Raw genomic sequence first — 22846 nt, 5'->3', positions numbered from 1 at the left:
TGCTTAGTGTCCTGCATGTGCTCAATAACCTGCATGTGTACTGCACGACACTGCGTCTGTGTTGCTTTAACCTGAGTGTATTCCACACATGTTACTTTCCTACATAACAAGGACGAAAACGAACGACAGCGCTTGTAGCTTGGTCTTTGCCGACCTCACTCTGAATGAAAATTGCGAGATAATAAACTTTGTGGGGTGTTCAGGACATATGACATCATGGCAATGACAGGCCTGCAGTATGGGACATTACAAACCATGGAGAAGCTTTGTAATTTGCTTGATAATCTCCATGATGGTGACCATAAAACCTACCGGGGATAGCAGTGGAAATACTTAGTATATACAGATGAAAAATTGGTGTTCCACATATGACGATTTCCAAGTTAAAGCCCTTTACCACCCACACCATGACTGGATGACTGGTGTTATCATTATATCGTAAACAGGATATGTTCATTAGTAATCAGTTCCCATAAAGCAGATATTTTCATCTCAAGTTATTTACCGGTATAATGATAAACACCACATGTTTTTGTTGTGAAAGGCTTTCTCCCTTCCGTAAATGGTCGCTCCGCTCATGATTTTATTGTAAACCAGTTGCTTCCCCTTACTTCCTGGCATTAATGAATTGCCTATCACAAGCAGCTTTATTCTGAAATTCTATGTGGTTGACCGTGTTCAACTCAGAAATACTACAAGCCATCTCACAGACACTGATATGAAATGACAGCTCATTGACATCAAAGAGGTAGCATCAAAATCCATATGGTATGAAACTTTGATAAGTTCTGATCCAGTCGTTCAGTAATAAGAACTGGAAAAAGGACGGGGAGAAAATGAGACAGGGGAAGACAGAAAGAGGGAGACAAGAAGAAATAGAAACAGATCTAATCTATTGAAGTCTTTGATCAAGCAGCATTTGCACGTGGTGAGAGAGTACAGGGCCACAGCACGCTATACAGCCATTCAGAGCTCATGCAAACTTTATTAGGTCCCTCCTCCGAAAATAAACTAAAGCGCTAATCACACTTCACTTACAAGTCTGCATCTCATCTGCAGGCTTACAACAATACAGCATGCTGCCTGCCTGAAGAAATGGAAATTCCAGCCATTTCTTGCATAGATAAATCAAGCACAAACATGGGAAGAAGTGCACATTCCTAATATGGTGTGACTAAGACCGGGTATTGAACCTCAGGACTTTTGCTACAGACCAAAACTGGATCTGTAGCATCAAATAACAAAAAGTGAAAAAAATTGAGAGCTGGCATCAAAAGCTTGGAAATATTCTCAGCCTTGTTTACTTGTACTCTGAGCAGATATTTCTGGCTCTAAAGTAGGAACCCCTCTGACAAGGTTTTATATTGAACACTGATATGCTGAGCAGTTTGGCATGTTTTGTAAAATGGAAAAAGCAAAACTAATGAATCATATTTTTTTTTAAACCATGGCCACCCTGAGGTGAAACTGCATTCAAATTAAACTGCAGTTAATGTCATCATTCATGAACACATTCACTGATCAATAATTTATTTGTATATTATGAGAAAAAAAAAAAATTGATCAATTTTGTCATAAAAGGCATCACAAGCAGCGATTTCCCAACCGCATAATTGGGGTAACAATACGAGATGAAAAGCGAGGCTCTGGCTCTAAACATGGAACACATTAGCAGCTAATAAAGGCTTGAAAGACGAATTAGTTTGCTGAACAGCTTCACTGAGCCGCTTGGTGGGAGCCCTTGGCCTGAATGTTCAGTAACTCAGTGTAAAACAACTAGAAATGAATGCCATCTGAAGACCTCTGAGGCAAAACTGAGTGTATTGCTAACACAAATAGTCCTCTGATAGTGCCTCCTAAGCGCCAGCATGTTGTTTTGTTCTGTAGGCACTGAGGGAACCAGTGCTTTCAATGTGCAGATGAGCATCTGGGACCACTGTTGGGTGACAGTAATAGCTTCACTAAGTAGGCCCAATATGCCTCATATAAGTCTGGTATGTGAAGGCGCGTATGAGGTCTTTACACACAGTGACGCTGTCAAACAGAGTGGGAGGACAAGCATAAACAAACAAATGGGTGACACATGACGGTAAATGGCGACATTCCCTCTGGCCTCCACTGCAGGCTTTCATCTGATTCATAAAGTCACGCTTGATCATCATGACAACAAAAGCAGCCTCTGAGTCACTCAGACGTCACACGTATCAAAGACGAGGCTTGAACTACATTAGGAATAAACCATTTCCAAATCAACACACAAATTCCAGCACAGTGACCCGGCAGAGCTGGGAGTTATTGATTGAAGCTGTCAAAGCGTTAGATGAGTTGAGATGAATTCCTGGCACGTGGAAATGACTTTAATTAGTTTTTCTATTTAGTCTTGACACATTTTAGCAGAAAGATCAGGTTTTAATTAAGCAAGAAAATCCTTTGGCCAAAAGCAGTGCATTCTTTGGCCGGACTCTGCCCCTCCCACTCCTCATAAGTGCTCTCTAAACCCCTTTCTATTTCATAAGTCCCCTCATAAGAACTTCATAAGTTCTGAAGTGTGTGTGTGTGTGTGTGTCAATGTTTGCACAGTGTAGACTGCGTCTTGTATTCCAAAGAAAGTATTTGATCTGACTCAGTCTTACTTACCCTTCTATTCATCATTAAAGCCGCTCGTAAATACACAGACAAACTCATATATGCACAAAGGCACAGCACACATACATGCACACCACACAGAAGTGCCTACCAGCAAGCTGTTTGCCCATGTTCTCCAGCTCTTTAGAAAAGAGGGAGTCACCCAGTAGCAGGCCCGTCTGCCCGACAGAGCTCCCACCTCTCACAGCCTTCAGATCAGTCTCCCAGACAGCCTGACGCTAGTTAGCGAGGAGAACAGAAAAGAGAGAGAGTCACATTAGACGAGAGACCCTTCAATTAACTCTTTATATAATTTTCAGCTATTGCTGGAAATATCTGAGCCATATCTGCTGGAAAAAAGGGGCAATTATTATTTTATGGGCTTTAGAAAAACACAAGAAACCACAGCAAGTGTAGATGAAAGCTTGGAGCGTGCAGCGAACTCTGTTTAGCGAATGCGGGACGATAGACTGTCAGTAGTGGTTCAGGACATTTTTGTATAACTATCAGTAAATCTATAGGAGCTTGTGTGCACACTAGTCTGTTGGCAAATAGCCTGACAGCAGCAAACTTACACCAGCAGTTAAAGAACAATAAATCAGCCATTTTGGATAGTTCAAGAGCACACAATGTTGATATTATACAAAAATAAAGATGATCATATTCTGAAGCATATGAAAGGAAATGAATTCTAAGAAGGCAGATTGGATCACTTATAGGGGCCGCTTTGGCCTATTTTGCTCCTACCTCCTCCTGGCCAAGTGTATGATTTGGAAAGAGACCTGTTAGGCAGACTCTGGTTGCCAAGTCCTGCAATGGCAGCATGCCTAATCCTCCGATTTATTCCTTTGATGGGACACAAGTGGCCAGATGATCTGTTAAGCCAGTGGACCAAGTGCACATGAGCTCCAAGCACAGGTGAGAAATAAAATCTGTCAGCCATAATTCCACCTCCTGTAAGTTTGGTTTATTCTAGATAAGTTATGATACCTCCGATGCCAGCGCTTACATCATCTGATGTGCTAAGCACTTAATGAGAGACAGAGTTGACTTGACAAAGTGCTGACACAGAGTAAGGCCCTGGGAGATCTGGTGATATACATACAGTGCAGTCTTCCAGCAACACTTTAAGACAAACCTGGGATATAACAGGCTGCTCGTTTTATGATTCTCAGGATTCAAAGTGGTCTTAAAAGTCTGCCTCCAAAGAAGAGGTAGGGTAAAAAACAAGTTAAGCTGCTATCCCCTGATAAATGACAGAACAGGATTCCCAGGGTCTACGGCATTGATCTTGGTGCCTGTCAGATACATGAGGCCCGCTGTGGCAGGAGGACCACAACACCGCAAGCCAATCCTTAATTACAGCCTTCATAAAGCAGAAAGGCGGGTTGAACATTACAACTGAATCCCCTCCCCAACTTTATTTCTCTCTCTTTGGTGGTATCCCCCCAAATCCAACAGAATGACATCATCTTGTCCTTCTCCCTCTCTGGGTCTTCTTAGCTCTGGCAAACAAGGCCACCAACAGATTCCTAGTTTAAATTTCCCAAATGCATTTTCATATTCTTTATTATACTGTCACTACATTATACGGTGTGAAAGTTTCACCTTCAAAGGTCCATTGGGCAAAAGAAAGCCCAGCCTCGCTTCATAAGAAGTCGATATATGGAGATTTTCTCTTTATCAGCACTGTGCACATCTTAACATTTGCATTGCTCCTGACCCCAAGCTCCTCTGTCCACTAAAGGAAAGACTATAGTGTAATCAAAAACATATATCCTGGAGTCTGCAGACCGGAGGCAGAGGCTGGTGGAGCTGTGCAGTCCCATGGCTGTGCAAACAAACAGGATACACCGAGTCTGCAAGCAATTCACCTCTCCAGATAACATCAATAAATAAACAGACATTACAATCAAAATATGACTGTTGTTTCGTAAGGTTTGGTGGAGGCATACGTATTCACAAAGTCACCTGGAAGAAGTCAGCGTGTACAGTGTACCAAAACAGCACATATTAAAAAATCATGTACCAAACAGCAAGGCTCCACACGGCAGATGTAAAAACTAAACAAAAAATGGACTTGATTACACACTAAAGAGGCATAATGAAGTGATGAAAAGTAATTTCCTTTCACCGCAGTCTAAAGCAGCTATTGTCCTTATCAGCAACAGTGTATGACATGAGCGCACATGAGTCAAAGTCTCTCCCTTTGTTTGGATGCTGAGATCTGATGCTTTAATCTGCGCAGACAAAGAGATGAGAAGCAATGCCTTTTCATCTCCAAACTAAAGAGCAGCTAGGATTTTGCAATGACTTATGAGTATATTAATGTCAGTGGTGCAAAACCCAAGTTGTATAATCTCCCTCCCAGTATGACAAAACTAAAAGTCCTCAAACAGAACAAGGAAAAACCCTCTGGTGATGCTTCTGCCCGACGAACAAACAAGGGTCTCGGCTCTCGCCAAATTGATTCCATGTTGAGAGCAAACAAGACAGAAAGAGAGAGGATGGAAGTCTAGAGCTAAATATTTTATAGCCTGCATGTGTGCAGCTATACGTGTGTGGTCAGCAGTAATAATCACCACAATCTGGGGCTCGGTCCAACATTGCCCTCTGCGCAACAAGAACTGTGTGCATGCAGTCACAGACCTCAAACATGGTGGGGCTGGGTTGGAGGTTTGAGTCTACTGCTGGCTCTGCAAAGCACCACTGGTGGAGCCGCTTGTTGTGGTCAGGCAGAGCAGCATAAGGACTAACACACAAACACGAGCATTTTTACAACAACACACAGGTGAGCATCACTTTTTAGGCATTTAATCGATAAATTGGGGCTACTTGTTCTAATGTGTGATAAGAGCTTGGGGTGATAAGCTTACTGCACCCAGCAGGCATCTCACCAATCATGCTCACTCCTTAAAAGCTTTTCCTTTTGGGAGTGTGACTCATCCAATACTGAACACCTCCTCCAGCTAAGAGGGAGATCGAAACAGAATGAGACTTATAAATGGAACTTCACTTTTAGGAAGGAGGACTGGATGGCTGCCACCTGAGCTCTGCAAAGCCAGACTATATCTCACAAGCTCAGCTTACGCTCCCCGATGGAAATCTCAAAAACCATCCCAAATGTGCAAATCAGAAGCAAAGACCAATGGCGAGTGCCTCTCGTATCAAATCCGGTGAAGGATGAGTTGACGTGTGAGTGAAGAAAGGAAGACGCTGGCAGATGGGAGCTTTTCGGCATAAGGAGTTGATCTGCACAGAGATAGAGAACAATGTAGCAATGGGTTGTTTTTATTCTAACCAACTAAAAAGTTTGGGATTTTACTGATCACCAGCCCGTCAAACATACTGGTTAAAACAGAAGCACACAGACAAATAAAACAAAACCAAATCCTCCACTAAACTTAACAGCAAAAACTACATGTTTTCCAAATAACTAATTTAGCTGGTGTAGCCCCTTCTGCAGTAGCTTGCATAGCCATGGGAGGCTACGGGATACGAGGGGTAACACTCAGCTTTTAATGAGTTCCTGTTGTTCTGGCTCACAGCAGAATCACCTAATGGATTTTATGGACTGTATACAGGGCTCACCGGCCCAACCGCTGAGTTAGCACGGCCAAAAGCAAACAGGATATTGACAATAACACAGTTAAGACTTTTATTCAAGCTTTGAGAGGACAAGTTGTATGGCCTACTGTCTATTTTGAAGTCATGGAAGAGGAGCCAGCAGAGAAAATTAAGTGTTGTGTCTGTAGCAGTGAAAACCAGTGAGGGGCAAATGAGAGAATACATTACAGGAAATCATAATGTTCACAAAAAGGCATAAATCTAATCTATCTATCTATCAGCTCCCATACTCAATTTGTTTTTGCATTCACGATATAGGCTTTCATAATATCTGCATGAGAGATCAGAGACCAACAAGCTGAAAACCATGTAAATGCTTTCCACAACACACAGCTCACTGGACAAAAACTTAGGGAACAGCACGAAGACAACAGATAACAGGAAAACCATGAATATAGGAAATCTGGAAATCTTTAACAAACCTTTGGAGGAATAAATTTGCATTAGAGATATGCCCCTAAAATCCCAGATTTGCTCAGAGGATAACCATGCATGCATGGCTGTGGAGGTGTGGGGAGCAGACTGGTGCCAAACAGAAAAAGTCATCCAGTGTATCGGCTGAAATTCTGCCAAAATTTCCCCTGGAAACAGAAATAAGCCATAACAATGGCTCTGCGTTGTATCATACATATGGCATTGCATCACACTAATTATCTCATTTCTACAGATGAACAGTTTCCCCTGGCAGATTTTACGATGGCAACACCCATACAGTACAACTCAGAGCTAAAGTTGATTAAAATATATCATTTAACACTTGCTGAGGAAACTATAGAAGAACTGCTTGGGGAATTTGCTCTGGCGATTGCTTTCGGAAAGTATTTGTCTTTATGGGGCAATTATCACCTAAAGGAGCTGGCAGAGGCAGGGGGCCTGTCGGACTAATAATGATAACCATTAACAGTGTTTACTTTCCAACATCACCAACCTTTTACTGGCCAAACCAGGGCAATGTACGATGCAAGGCATACTTCATTTAACGACTGCCATGCATGTTGAAATGTGCTAATGATTAAATACGACTTCAGAATTTAGAACCTAGAAAATGTTGCATGGATCCTTTCTTTGACACGAGCATGAAGAAACTATTGGACGTTTCTGTAGCAATGCAAAGTGACACTGGTGCCTAAGCAAGTGAATAATAAGCTAATTAAAAAAAGAAAGACGCACAATCAGCTACAGAAAGTCATTTCTCATACTGTATGACTTCAACCAGAGCTTTTTTCTAAATAAGCTCATAAAAGCATTACATTTTTTTTCCATACTGTTCAGTGATTGTGGCCAACGAGCCCCTGAAGGACCAGTTAAACTAACAAGCTATTACAAATTGCATTTGCCTTTCAAAGACAGCCAAACATAAGCAATTAAACACAAAACAACCGCATTAGCTACAGGAGATGACAGGAGACGTTTGCACTTGTGGTTTCCATATGGGACACATTAGTACCTTGTGCTTAAGTGTGCCAGACAGGGCTTAACCTATGGAGATGTGGCGTAAGGCGAGAGATGGCGTGTTTAGTCCCCTGGAATGAGCAGCTGCAAAACAAAGGTGAACCCTGTCAGTGGCAGACGGGACATCAGATTTAACTGGAAGCTAAATTAATCATCTTAAATCTCCGAGTTAGACGTTACGCAGCCATTAAACTGACGCTATCCATCATCTGGTCAAGCCTTAGCTTTTCACTCGGAACGTCTGAATAAAAGAGTGGCAGTTTGATGGTCTGCGCTTCACACTTTCGCCAGTATCTGGATAGAGGCTAGTGTACTGCATTTGGCCTAATCCATCAGACTTCCGACTACAGGCTTTGATTTGACGGGGCCTTCAGTCTCTAAAAGTCTGCTCCCAGTTAGTCTGGAGCCTCTCTGCATCTGCTCTGCACACGGAGCAACGCCTTGGCTCCAAACCCCTTTCTTTCTTTAGAAAACACCGTAAAAGACCTTGTCTAACACTTAGATCAGGCAATTATATATAAAAAAAAAAAAAGGTATTGGCTTTTTTTTTTTGGAGGGTAATTATACAAAGGTACCGGCGTCGTAGCTGACCGCTTTATTAACAGCATGTGAGTGTCTGCCTGTGTCTGAGTCTGGTGTGTACCACATTAGGCCTCTATAGCTTTCTTTCCCCCCGAAGCATGTGAGGTTATCACGCAAGGCTCCCACTGAACACAACTGCATGCGCTCCTATAACCCATAAATATTTAGGTCTATTGTATAAAACTTCTAAATTGGCCTCAATTGTTGTTGTGTCACAGGATATTCTTTTCATTTATACCTTTCAGAGCTCGCACAAGTGCCCTGAGAGGTAATTGAAGCGATACAGAGAGATTTCTCATTGGGGTATCACTTATTCAGCACTATCAACTGTTGTGTAAGCTTGGGTCCCATCCTATTAACAGGAGGCTTGCGGTGATTTTTTCGCTCGCTCTCGGGACAATAGAAGCCGAGCAGGAGAAAGCGACATGGTAATTGATGGCTGTAAAATGATCTTAATTGTTTGGCGATGGATGTAGGGAGGACACTTACAGAGGCTGACACCTGAGACAAGGCCTCGCATTCCTGCAACCGTCCCGCCACCGTGTCCACCCCAGGCAATGGAGCTGCTCCGGACGACACACACAAAAAGAAAAAGAGAAAGACAGAGCAGAGCGTGAGATGACAAAAATGTATGGAAATAAACAAATACTCTGAATTTGAGCTTTGTTGTGCGACTCACAGGAGATGTCAGGTACGGCTTGTTCAGATATGTGAGGCCTGTGCTCCTCTTCTGATCTGGTGTCTGATAGACTGTCCCCCTGCAACCTAGAAACAACACGTAACACATATAACACGACTGTACACATTGGCAGCGGAGTGTGTTTAAATAATCTCTGAAATCTGCATTTTTCCATGTTTGGGAACTGAATGCCAGATGATGAAAAGACAAGCGAGTCTCTATCAGTCCGAGGTGATGAGACAAAGAGGAAGTGTTCATTGAGTTTGTGATCTCTTCTTCTGCAAAATCTGGGAAGGTACCAACAAAATAAGAACATGGGGGTCAGATTTGGGGCACAAACCCTATCAGATCATCCCAGCTTTTCATCCCGCTGAAAAAAATCTGAAATAGTCCTTATGAAATTATAGTGAAATCACAAAAAAAAAAAAAAAATCTGGCACGCACTGCTTCCCCTTAAATCATCCAGTTCTTTATCATAATGTGTTTCAAACCCCCATGGCTTTTTTTTATCAAAGATATATGTTTGGACTGAAATGGAAGCGGGTCTGAGAGATCTGGCTGTCTCCTTAAGGTACGAGAAGGGGAGTATACTGTGGGTGAGAGGCAAACAGCGATGAAATGCCTTTTCAGTGGGAAGATAAACATGTGACACGTGGCTTCTCGCTGCATTTACATTCTTCTGCAAGCTAATTCACTCACTCCAGCATCAGTGTGGAATTAAACACAGCGTTTATTTTTCTGCAGCATATTTTTAACGACTGTAAATCATACCGCATATTAACCGTATTTACGCACTACTTTAGCGCAAAATGCTTTCACTGCATGCTATTTCCTTGTCATCGGTGTTAGCTGAAGACAAAGGAAAGCAATCCACGCGCTTTTATGGCGCGGCTGCATTCCGCTGCAGCCGCGGGGCCTCTTGGTTTCTACCTCTACGACGAGGGTAAAAGCAGAACGCAGCTTTTTAAAGTGTATTCTGTTTCTTTGCTTCTTTATATATCCTTCTCCTTGTCTTTGCCTCTCTTTAATGGTCTTTATAAGGCCATTAAAAAGTACCCAAGATGACTATCACAAGGCCTTCTCATTCTCTGAACAAAAGCGACTCATAGCCGCAAGGCCTGACTACCATTCCCTCAGTACATTCCTGATATGAAAACAATTAATTTAATGAGAACTACAAGCCCAAATGAGGTTTGTGGAGATCTATCCATTTCCTTGGACCGCACCGCCAACTCCTCCGGACTGTGCCCAAGTTCTGGGATGCGTTTGCACACAGGAGGTTTTGTGGCAGGAGCGCAAAGCCATTAAAAGAACTGATCGGGTGGATGAAGGAGGTGGATGAAATGCTGGTGAGACCACAGCTATAGCCCGAGAGACAGAGACATGCCCACAACACACAGGCCACACGGCACTTTACACTTCAACCAACCAGTGGAGAGCCAGAGGAAGCGGCGTGTTTCCTGACCTGCCACTGCTGGTTAGGAGCCACACAGGCTGACTGGACTGTTTGGTGCTGCGGACAGAGGGAAAGGAAAAGGACAATGGCCGAGGAAGGTGTCTAAATGCTGGGAAACATTTCAGTTTGAGGTCAGCCAGTTCAAATGGAAAAGTGATACTGCCGTGCAAGGCTTACTCATCATGAACTCTATTATGAAAGAAAGATAATATGCACATACTGAAATCTACAGTATAAACACAGTATCTCAGACAATATACAGAAATTAATCCTGAGCTGAGTCTAAAATGGAAAACAGTATTTTCTTTAATAAAAAAGTGTTTTCTTAAAGTGTTTTCGTCTGTATGATGTTATTGTGTAGTTGGCTTCTACAGTAATTCATTTACATCTCATACAGCATTACAGGCGGATCTTGAACACAGTACCACACAGGAGCGCTGCTGGAAATTAATAAACGCTCGCTGGGGAGGAACCGAGTTGTCGCCTTCACGCTGTGGGTGTGAAAGTAAGCGTCACCTCTTGTCGGCTTTGGGCGGCGCATCATAAAGCCGAGCGGCTCGGCCTCGTTTGGCCAGACAACGAAAGGGACTGAAAACAGTGTACATGCTTTTGAAGTGTGATGCACAGAATACTGGACCTCAGTGACCCATCAGAGTTTGCATGCAGGAAAAAAGGGAGCCTGAGGGGTGACGAGTATGTGAGGAATGCTTGTGGGTCAGTGTTCACAGATCCACACAGGACCAAGCAACCCTCCACTATCTTTGCAGGAGTTAAATAACATCAGAAAGAATCCACCCAATATTCTCAGGCCTTAACTTTATACTAACTGTAAAAAAATAACTTTAAAACTTCAGTCTGAGCACAAGGTCACATCTGTACAGTAGTACTGTCTGCAGGTGTGAAACACGGGGGCACCAACTGTGCCACATATGTTAGTGCTCTGAGGAGTCAGTTTAAAGGTTGGCTTCATACTGAGCCTCGTTTGAAAGGTGTTTCTGGCAATCCCATCAAGACAGAGCGCTCATGCAAACAGCATAAAGTCTCTGTTAGGATTATCCCTCTCCAACTGCGCCCTGACCTCTGCCTCCACTATCTCCTCCTCACACAGGCAGTCTGTGCGAATGCGTGCAAGGACATGCACGCACACGTTTTATGAGTGGATTCATGAATATCTGTGTGTGTGCATGCATGAACTCCTGCACAACTCCTGATTTCAGAATGACGTGTCTCCACAATAGCACAAAAGGCATACCGTGCGTGCAACACTTTTCCAGCTTAGTGATCTGTTTATGGCCCTTACACTCACCAAAAATGACTATGAACGACCACGACTCCTTCGCCAGTAGGGTTTTGTGGTCAGGTTATAGAAGACGAGGCAAGAATTTGGACTGAACCAGAAGGAGAGAAGAAGACAGAGAAGGAGAACAGATGTCTGACATTTCAGTCAGGAAAAAAAAAAAGCTCAGCGAATGAGCCAAAAAACAACTCCAGATACAGATGCTGTTTTTGCTCGGCCACTGATCTGACCCGGGGACTCAATGAAGGGCCAAAGGTATAAACTCTTTGCTTAAAAACATCCAGTCGATAAACTGCCAACCAAAAAAATCCACTGACACCATTCATGGCCCTGCAGAACCTCTGACAACATCCCACATCATGTGCGTGGAGCGAAACTGATAAGCACCGTGAATGAAAGAAGAGTAGGAAACAAACAAATGCCAAACCCCAAACAGAGGAGGCTGTGTAGGCAGATGTGTGCCTGGCGTCTCATCGAACAGATACCAGTTTATCTTTGACTGGCATCAAGGAAGAGTCCTGCCCACACCTGCCTGTGGTATCACACCCAACACTCAGAAATCTGAGCTCTGGACTGATGCTGTGGATCAGGGGGAACAGGAAATGTGTCGGAAGAGAAAAACTGTGATAAAAAGAGAAAGGGTGATAATGGAGATGATTATCAGTGCTCGGGCTGATTTGTGAAAACAAGGCAAGGGACAGGAATGCACTTCAGATATGATATTATTCTCTGCTTTGAATATTGAGGTATGCTGCCTCTGATACAGATGCAGAGAGAGTGGGTGGGGGAGTGGAGGAGAGGGCACAAGGAGGAGTCAGGCTTGGATGCTGGAAAGAAACAAATCGATTACAGTGACTGCGGCAACTTTACTGTCGCTAAAATGTGCTTGAATTCATAGAAGTCTTAGATAGGTAGTTTGAATTTTGGGAGATACACGTGCGTGCTTTTCTCTTCTTGTTGAGAGTTAGACGAGAAGATTGACACCACTCTCATGTCTGTTCATTATGAAGACACAGCCAGCAGGCGGTTAGCTTAGCTTAGCATGAAGACTGCAAACATTTAGCGCGGCTCTGTCCAAAAATGACAGAATTTGCCTAAAAGCCATCTTATTAGTTTAATCCGTTCAAAATCTGGAGTGCAAAAACAACAGGTTTTACAGAGGTTGTGTGCTGGACTATTTCTTGGCCTGGCACAGTGACCTCTTGATGTCTCTGCTGGTTGCCCGATGATGACAGGGCTTAAGGAAGCCGCTGCTCCGGGTCCAGAAATAATAGAGAACATAAGGTCCAGTAAAACCACAAGTTGTTGTTTTTACACCTGTTTCCAGTCTTAATGCCAAGATAAGCCCACCGGCTGCTGGCTGCAGTTGTATATCTACTGGACAGACGGATGAGAATCGAACGCAAATGAGAGACTTTCCCCAAATGTCTAATCATTCCTTTAAAACCCTGTAGAAGAAGACTGATGCTACACAGCTGTGCTGTTTAAATGAACACAAACTCTCTCAAAGACACCAGATAAGAGAAGGAAAGAATTACCTGGCACACCTAGAGCAGATGTTGAGTGTGACCTTGGCCTGTGGTTCAGGCTGATAGGAGCTGCGTCCCTGGCTGAACTTACTGCCGGATGGAGCCAAGCCCGTCACGCCCTCCATCCGCAGGTCATCAAGGTCCTCTGAGGAGGAGGGGGGGGCGAAGAGACACGAGGAGAGACAGCGGAAGGAGACGGAAAGCAAGGACAAGGGAGAGAAAAGAAGCGAGAGAAAAGACAGTCATTAATCATACTTTGGTGTCTCCCTTGTCAATATGATGCCCAGCGATGACAGTCTGCTAAGAGCGAAAGAGGCAAGCGAGCACATCACAGTAAATAAACACTTTCAGCGCAGCCACGCCGCTGCGCCCACTGCCTCGCTGACACGCACTGCGCACACAAACATCCACAAAAACACACACATTCAGAGGGGAAAAAAGCAGCTCGCATCGTCAAGTCTTTGTTACAGAGAAGACACGGATGAGTCGATGACAGTGCCCCATCGTGGCAGCGCAGAAACAGGAAGGGCGCGTTAACAAGCTGACGAGGGTGGGGACAAAGAACAATGAAGTCGGCGAGGAGAAATGAGTGGTAAGAGGGAGATGGAGAGCTGGAAAGTTGGGTTTCGTCTGATCTCTCCCTGTGTCCTCGAGAGCACACACACACACACACACACACACACACACACACAAACACAGACCCCCTTCCCTCTAAGGAAGTCCATATGTATCTGACACGCCAACACTGTTCATCTCAACCTCTTACTCTGCCTGTTTTTCTCTGCAGTCACAGTGTGAGCATAAGCTTACACCCGCACAAACACAAAGACACAACAGGTGCAGTCCCATTTTAATGTATATATACATAAAATAAACTCTCTTTTTGTCTGCCTTCCCTCTGTTTTCCAGGATATCTGCTTTATCTCAACAACACAGCTGTTCCCTATGAACGCTCTCCACATGGAAGGACTGAAAGTTTGGAGGTGATTTAAGCCTAAACAGGATCATCAGCTATCATGTCAGAGGGCTAAACGTTCAGCATCACGGCACACAACGCGACATGTTTCTTTAATCGACACTGTACGAGCAAGATAGTGAAAAAAAAGCATAAATCACGCCAATGACAAGATTTATGAAAGCAGTGCAGTGAAGGAGGACAATGTGAAGTCAGTGTTTTCTGTAGCAAAGCGGAGAACTGTAACGGTTTGTTAAATAGAACAGAGGATCAAAGGAGAAGTCAGAATCGGCCAGACCATTTTGGTTTTGAATGCATCCTCGAGAGATAAAACATATTGCAGTACTTTCCGTGTTATGACAATGAATAGCGAGTGGGTGTCTGGACTCTTCCTTGGCTAATTGCGCTGGTCGAGCTTTTCAAAACACATGCTGAATCACGCAGGACATTTTGACTGGTCACCGTAATAATATTTGTCCCGTTCTTCCCATCAGACCAGAAGAATTTAGGAGCTTTGCCAATGACAGGGGTTGGCCTCAGGACATACAGTGCATTCACGCCTCTCGCTGCCATTGTTCCTGCTGTTGTACATACAGTACAGTGTATGTGTGCGCCGAGTCACTTGAAACCAACATTGATACTTTTCACTTAGAGATCGCGTTACCTGGCCCCTGGTTGGGCGGGTGGGGGAACGGGCCCCACACCTTGAAAGAGGAGAAAGCATGACTAATCACCCGGATTAGATTAGATGACACTTGCTCATGAGAACGCTCTCCCTCCATCCATCAGCGTGGCACCGAGCCAGAAAATCTCCCCTGTCTCCTCTGAATGTCAGGAAATCATCCCTTCAGTCTGATCACTCTGTCCTGACCTCTTCAGCTGAGCAGAGTCTTGTGTTAATTAATTCTAAGTGTTGTTTTTTCACAAATGCACAAGAAACACATTCCTTAACCCTATTTCTATCTCCACCATCTGGTGTGTGTGCATGTATCGGTGTGTGAAGCTTATCTCACATACTACTGGACCCATCAGCCTAATAGTTTTTGTGCGTATTTATGACTGTGTGCTCAAGCTGCTCATGCTTTTATGCCGACACTGATGGCTGACGCCTCACTCCCCTTCACTGGCTGGTTAGTCAACAGCTGCTCCCACGTGCCTCCAGACACACCTGGAGGAGATCTGCACTAATCTGGCAGTGTGTTTTTAAGCCATGATCGCAGTGTGTCTCTGCGGATGCTAAACTTTGACATATGTTGACAACTACAGGAGGGATAACCATCAGGTTTTTCTACAAGCATTCATGGTCCCCAGAGGACAAATTTTACATTTTATCCAAACCTAAACCTTTGACTTTTCATTAAGCCCCAGCAAAAAATTATTATTATTTCTGCTTTATGACCTAACAGCTGCAAAACTAATGACAGTCCCATCAGCCTCAGCTATACTCTGCATTTTGTGCTAATTTAGCATAGCATGCTAACATGCTAAACTAGGGTGGTGAACATCATAAACGTCAAACCTGCTATATTAGCATGCTAAAGTGAGCATTCAGTCAGGTAAGAGCACAACGAGTTCAGAAATCAGTAAGTATCTTAAAATTAACAGAGGGGATGGTGGATGTCAAAATATCAATGTTCACATGTAGAGAGCAAACAAAACCTCTGACTAAAAAGTAAATGAATGAAGAATGATAATATTACATTCACAAAAGCTTTTTCTGAATATTTCATGTCTTTTAAATGAAACTACTTTATATTCATAGTGCAGTATCATGCTGTGCTCTTAACTAGTTCTGACTACATTACAGTCTTAAACTGTTGGCAAAGGATCTAAATCAATACGCCGTCATGCCATTCACATCGTGTCCGGGCTATATGAGTACGAGTGTTGTTTTAGTCTTCTGAGGAGGACAGATACGTTCCAGTAATACCCTTAAGCAGAGCAATATTAAATGTCCCATTCATCCCGGTCTGCATTGGAGGGGGTGGGGACAGAGAGTGCCACCGGCGATTTGGGTAGTTTGCTGGTCGTGAGAACTCCTTAAGTTTGGGCCTTCACCTTTCCCTCCTCCCTCTTCATCCATCCTCACCGCTTCCTCCTCTAACCATTTCCCCTTCTTTTGGCGATTGACAAATGTAGCATGCCAGATTTTCTTTGGGTCACAGCCCGTGATACAAATCATTACTTGACACTTAGAAGCATTCACTTGCGACGCTGCAGTGTTCATGAAATACCAAAAGAATGACAGCGAGCGGCTCCGACCCTGAAAGAGAGCATGACCTCAGTGTACACAGCTGCTTGTCACCTCACCTCCCGCTTTGTCTTTTGGACGTGCTTCTTTTTGTCAAGTCAAATGACACAATAGTGAAGAGAAAGACCTCAGTGTGTGAGAGAAGAGAAAGCTAATCTCAAAGTTCACCAAGGTAAACAAAGGCTTTCACTGGGAGTCTGTCCCATACAGAGAGCAGATTAGACTGAACGAAATGCAGCAGAACAATTTGTTCCACACTTGCAGCAGTTCCTTCTTTTGGCCTGATAAGACAAGAGAACATTTCCTGATAATGTTTACAGTCACAGATGCAAACAGAAAGGGAAAAATAACCGTGTATGCTTGTATACAAGGATTGCCACTGTAAAAGTGCGCTTAGCCCAGAACAATAACCCCAGTGTTCGGCTGCTGCTCGCTGTCCACGCACTGGGTTTCCAGCTTGCAGGTATGAAAGTGTGTAACTGAAGGACTTTGAAGCAAGAGGAAGAACCTTCCAACTCTGCTTGGATAAATGTTGGGTACAAAAAGACCAAGTAGTTTTTCTTCTCAGCTTAAATCCTCTTGTCTCTGCAGGCTTTAAAAGTGGGTGCTGCGCTTCATCTGTGCAACAGCAGCCTGACTCAGGCGTGTCTGGGGAGGGAGAGGTGACAGATTTCTGTGTCGACACCATTCTCCCTCTGAGGAGGGCCTGTGTGCGGAGTGCTAAAGTGATGAATATGCGTCGCTCGGGTTGGGGTTAGGGTGTTGGATTGTAAATGACCGCTTTTACATGCACAGTGTTCTGACGCATATGCTCACGCCGTGGCCTGATGACTGAATCTCACTGCAGCAATTGTTTATTTGTCCAGAAAATGTGATTCTTGAGGTTTTAAACAAACAGGAACAGAGATATTTCAAATCAGAGTGCACTATTTCATTGACTATATTTGAATGTGTAGCAGATCCTCACAACAACGCAGTCGTTGAAATGATGCGGAATTACATGTTATATAAGAGACTTTTAAAAAACTTTTAACCTCACCATCGAGCTGCCTTTTCACGTGCAAATGCCCAAATCCATGCTCACACAGAAGATTACGGTGTCTAAGTGTTCTTCTCCGCTCCGTGTCTACTTGGTCAAACACATACGACTGTGTGCAAACTCTCCAAGTTCACAACAGAGCCCAGCATGCCTCCCACACAATACCACCATGACAAGTTTACAGTGCGTCTCCCATGAGACCAGTTTACCCTGAGACCATGACAGCCTCCCAGGCCTCCGTCTAGACACAACAAACGTCTGTCCACACTCGCCCGTTTGTCAGCCCGTCACATTTCCACTCTCTGGGCACCGAGGCAGCCATGCGTGCTCCCCCTGTCTAACGATGAGACATGGCCGATAAATAAAATGGGTCTGAACTGGGGGTGGGGGGTGGGGTGGAAACTATTCGAGCGATGCAATCCCAACAAAAGGCCAGAGCGATGAGGAATTCCGTGCCGCAATCACTCACTCACAGTAAAGCCAAAAAGGAGACAGCGTACAGATAAAGTGTTTGTGTGTTCCTCTCTCCAAGTTTCCATGTAATTTAATGTTGTTTAGATAGCGACGGACTGACTGGCTCTCTGCTGCTCTCCATACGGCTAAAAACAGAGCTGAGGTCATAATTAGCGCGTACGCTTCACAATAACTTAATGTACACCTTCTCGGATGATGCGTTGACAGATGTATGGGGTGGAATCATCCAGAGGACCACCCCACACGTGGAGCGGGGAGACGCGCGCATTGATCATCCAATCCGAGGCATTTCATCAAGTGCTGTGAGAGTTACTGCACCTCATGCCTCGAAGTGAACTAATTGAATTTTCCATTCTTTCATGAGCAGTGACGACGTCTCACCACATGACACTGGGCTCTAATTAATAGCCTGTAAGTGATAGATGCCTTGCTCCTCGCCGTGTACAGTGGAAAGCACACAGAGACCCACATGTGTGAGCGCCGTACGCGATAGAGATAAAAAGGCGCACAGACACGTACTCAAGCCGACACTTGGAGTGACACTTGCAGACCTCACACTTTTGTTGCCCTCACACATACAAGCAGCATTTGCTTTTCATTAAGCCTCGAGCACAAAGCCTCCACTCGGCGGTTAGTCGTCACACAGACACCTTTGATGTGAGTCGCGGCAGAGACACATTTGTTTGGCTTTGTAATAAAAACAATATTCCAACTTACATTTCATAATTATGTCTCGGCTTTCAATGGCACCCCTCACCCCCCACCCCGCCCCCCCGGCCTAAAAATATGCCTGTTAGGCTCCAAGCACCCCGCAACTCGGCGCGCAGCAGTAAAAAGGCCTGATCAGAATCAGATGGGGACACACATGCGCAGGGTAACATCACAGCTCCGAGGCCGGTGGAAAGTCTTATCGCAGACTTTGGTGCAAACCTGCTTTTAACTCGCTTTCTAACCGCAAATATTGCAGAGATTAGGATGTCACTGAAGACATAGCAGAGCTTGATGTATTGATGCATTACAATGCCAGTCATTGGAGCTGGAAAGGAGACTTGAGCAGTCTTGTATGTTGGAAATTTCAGAATTTTGAGCTTTAGGAAGGTCTTTTTTTATGGTTTACACAGTAAATATGTCAAAACAGCTGTCTACCAGGATCAAGGCTGCCATCTACAGTTCAAAATGATGCTTTTTAGTCCCTTATAAAAGATTTAAATGATCCATCAAACAGGAATGCGTCTGTACAAGAGGAGCCTGCAGAGACGCTGATGACAGAAGAGCAATTTCAACAAAACAAACACAAGTTAACATGATTGATGGGATAATGTGTTGATGTGACATGAGCGATTCTCTCCTTTGACTTTAAATGTGTGCAGTTCATTCAGGAGATCATTGTTTGTGATAAACACATAGATACAGCAGCATGCACACACACACACACACACACACACACACACACACACACACTCACACCACCACACACAGCCTGCTTTCACTCATACACACGCTGACTACTGATTACACACCAATTACTGCATAATGACAGCAAGTTTGTAACTCACTTGTCTATTTGTCTCTTAAATCTTAATCTTGCTATGGACAGGAGCCAGACAACTGTTGGGGGGGGGGTTTAGCTGATTATCCTATAATAACACAATGCTTCTATTCACACGCGTCCCTTATCGTCTTTGTGTGTCTATCTGCCATCTTTTGCTTCTGTCTGGCTACAGTAGCCACAATACAGCATCACTGTGTCCATTCAGCCCAAATAATCTGCTCAGTTCATCTAAGGCGCTTACGCACACCGGAGGTTCGTACGCTGGCTGGCATTAGGTCGTGCGCAGCGTAGTGACTCCTGCCAGATTTATGGTATGATCACAGCAGTCTACTTGCCTATTGATAATTGCCCGCAGTAATACCACCATAATACCACAGCAATTTGCCTCTCGATTAGCGTATCCATCTGCACCGCGGAGACTTTTACAGGCGTCAAATTGGGCGCAGTTAGACTTTTACTACAGGACATTCTTTTCACCATCGGCCCGGCGAAGGCTCCAGAGGTGAACCCAGCCCTCTCAAGTTTGTGCCTCAAGTGAAAGATTTAGTGCCGACGCGACTCACACACTCACATGCATGTCCTCCTCCACCTCCTCCTCTCCTCTCAGTGCACCGTGACGATACCTCTGTGTTGTTGTTGGTTTACATTGTTTCCAGGCAACTGTTGTTTCTTTGGTTGTTTGGGGAAGGATGAAGGGGGCAATAGGGGTGATGGGAGTTTGTCTCTGTGTGTGTGTGTGTGTGTGTGTGTGTGTGTGTGTGTGTGTGTGTGTGTGTGTGTCTTGTTACTGCTGCTGGCGTCAGGAAGTGCGTGCCTTGTCTGCCAACTCTGGCGATCTGAATGTTGTAAGGACAGAGGCAGCTCTCAGCCATGCTACTACTGCAATCAGCGCTTCACATGCAGGGACACACAGGTAGAGCAAGTCACATGACCACATCGAGTTCATTTCATTGGCGGAAAAGTCACTAAAGGAATTTACTGAAGTTGTTTTTTACTTGAGCGTTTCCATGATGCTACTTTATGCCTCTTTAAAGATTTTTTCATGGCAGGTAGGCAAGTATAATGCTTACCATGCTCACCATCTTACAAGCTAGCATGCTAACAGTTGCTAAGTAGCACTTATATTTAAAGCTGAGGTTGATACGAACGTCACTAGTCTGTGCTAAATTTTAATAAAACCAGAATGCAGTCATTTGCAAACAAACTGTGTTCACCGACCACGGTTTCACAAAGTGTTCCTTTATTTAAAAAAAAAACTAATCAGAATATAATATATAAATATTTGGCATTCCTGTCTGCCGTAAAACTAATAACAACAGCTTTGCTCTTTCACCACAGAAAGTCATTTAGTAGGACTAAGTACATGTTCAGGCCTCCGCGAGTCGAAAGGCTAAGACCTCAATCACCCTCAGAGACACACTTAAATATAAAGGTGTTAAAATCTCACTTTACCTCACCTACTCTATTTAGTATTTTTTTTAAAAATGTGATATTGTGTTATACTATACACTGTGCTCGATCAGGATATAACGTCCTCAAACAAAAGAGCCACACACAGACGACGTAGCTCATCCACCAGACACTGCTTTATTCTGTGTGTGTCAAAGATCAGACGGAGCTCCATCAGGCCCTCATGCTGTCCCCTTCAGATCCTCACTGTCGCTGGGAGTCAGCGAGAGAGGGTAACGCTCCTCTCACATCCTCAGAGTGGGTCAGAATACTAAAGACTGGACTCATGCAGACATCTGATGTACTGGTGTTTGACAGCGAGGGATGCTCTGTTACCCTCCGCTACAACAGTTTGTTGCTCTTGATTTTACCCCATAAGCAGCTCAATGTTGCTCCAACTTCCATTCAAGCAACAAAATATCACCATATTAAACACCAAACTGCCATTACATCAAATGGAAAAAAGTAGTCATGTTATGTATAATATTATCCACATTTTCTAGTAATTCAGCCTTGCATACACTGTGCGGTATCTTTGGAAACTTCAAACTCAAAGCTTGAATTTAAAATCAAGCTCAGTGGGTTTGAACGCTTCTTGATTGAGCAGCATGTCTGAAGGCCTTATGCTGAGCGAAAATAGACGAAGATGAATGCTTCACATTCATATTATAATGTGACTCTCCATCACACCTTAAAAAGTCTGACTTTATGTTGCTTCAGAGGACAATGTACATCATACCCTGTCATAATCTAGTTAACACTAATTCTTTGACCAAAAGAACATTTTTGAGAATTCAAAGGGCATGTCTGTGAAATGCAATACTTCCACCACGGATGGATGAGAACAGTGACTTTACAGTGAGGAACTGGCTAACTCGTCTCATTAACTCACCATAAAATAACACTGCAAAGCCAAAAACAGGGTGTTTCTCCCCACACACTGAACTCGGCTTGCTTCTTATTTCAGATCAGTATAAAGCTGTGGTCTCACCGCCCAGCGAAAGCTAGAATCTTGACATTTTCCATGGCTTTACAAGAACATGTGAGTCATATTCATTTTCAATATGGTTTCGACTGTGGTAGATATTAAGCACAGGGCTAATGAAAGCAACTGGGAAAACACAGTGCCATCCCTGAGAGCACAGGAGAATCAGCACGGCTCTAAGCTGATTTAAGTTTCTCTTTTTGGAACAATGTGTACAAAACAAATCAACCTTAAGCCATGTCTTTGGTTTTCAGAATTGTATTCAATCCGGACTACCTTGGCTAGCAGCGCTGCAAACCATTCCAAGAGGATCTTATTATTTTCTCATAAGCTCCTTATCCAGGTGCTGGCAAAAAGACATGCCGTTCTGAAAACCCATCTGTTCAATGTGGAAATGGAGATTAGCTGCTAACTTTCTTTGTATCTTCTAAGCCTGCTTTTATTACGCGTCTTGTTCTCTCACAGAAGCTCTCGTTGTTACACAGTAGGACAAACCAGCGCTCCTTTCCTGCCTCCCAGTGGATATTCTGCAATATGTTACGTGTTCACTGTCACTCTGAACTCTCCCGTCTTTGTCCTCCAGAGGTTTGGATGTGTTAAAGTGACTGATTACATCAACGCCACGGGACCTGTTCATTTCTAATGTAACATCTAATGTAATTGCTTCCATTTGGCTTGTGTGGCTCTGTCTGTACAGCAACAATTAGCAGATCCAGTTAGCAGGTGTGATGAACAAAGCTCTGCTCGGCTGATAATACAACAGCTACACAGAGAAACTACTCAGGTGCATCTGGAGTTAACATATGCTCCTTTGGGATGAGTGTCTATGATCAGAATTGTCTGTGTGTGTGCATGACTTACTCATGTTGTGGGGGACTCATATATATATATACA

General features: G+C 43.9%; 1 protein-coding gene across 4 annotated transcripts in view; it reads right to left on the bottom strand.

The window, feature by feature from the left end:
- c21h8orf34 (chromosome 21 C8orf34 homolog) overlaps nt 1–22846 on the bottom strand; it is a 54753-nt gene that overhangs the window by 7584 nt on the left and 24323 nt on the right. For 2 of the 4 annotated variants that reach the window (XM_076760968.1, XM_076760966.1), the window contains exons 8-12: nt 13257–13392; nt 10431–10478; nt 8966–9051; nt 8776–8849; nt 2738–2864 (exon numbers count right to left, since the gene is read on the bottom strand). In XM_076760968.1, coding sequence (XP_076617083.1) covers nt 2738–2864; nt 8776–8849; nt 8966–9051; nt 10431–10478; nt 13257–13392 — 471 coding nt within the window. The remainder of the gene's footprint in view (nt 1–2737; nt 2865–8775; nt 8850–8965; nt 9052–10430; nt 10479–13256; nt 13393–22846) is intronic. The other 2 variants (XM_076760967.1, XM_076760965.1) reach the window with 1 other exon arrangement.

This window comes from Chaetodon auriga, chromosome 21 (genome assembly GCF_051107435.1).
Source record: "Chaetodon auriga isolate fChaAug3 chromosome 21, fChaAug3.hap1, whole genome shotgun sequence".
Classification (NCBI taxonomy): Eukaryota; Metazoa; Chordata; class Actinopteri; order Chaetodontiformes; family Chaetodontidae; genus Chaetodon; species Chaetodon auriga.
The sequence above is the reverse complement of the archived record's forward strand: the minus strand, read 5'-3'. Positions and strand labels throughout refer to the sequence as shown.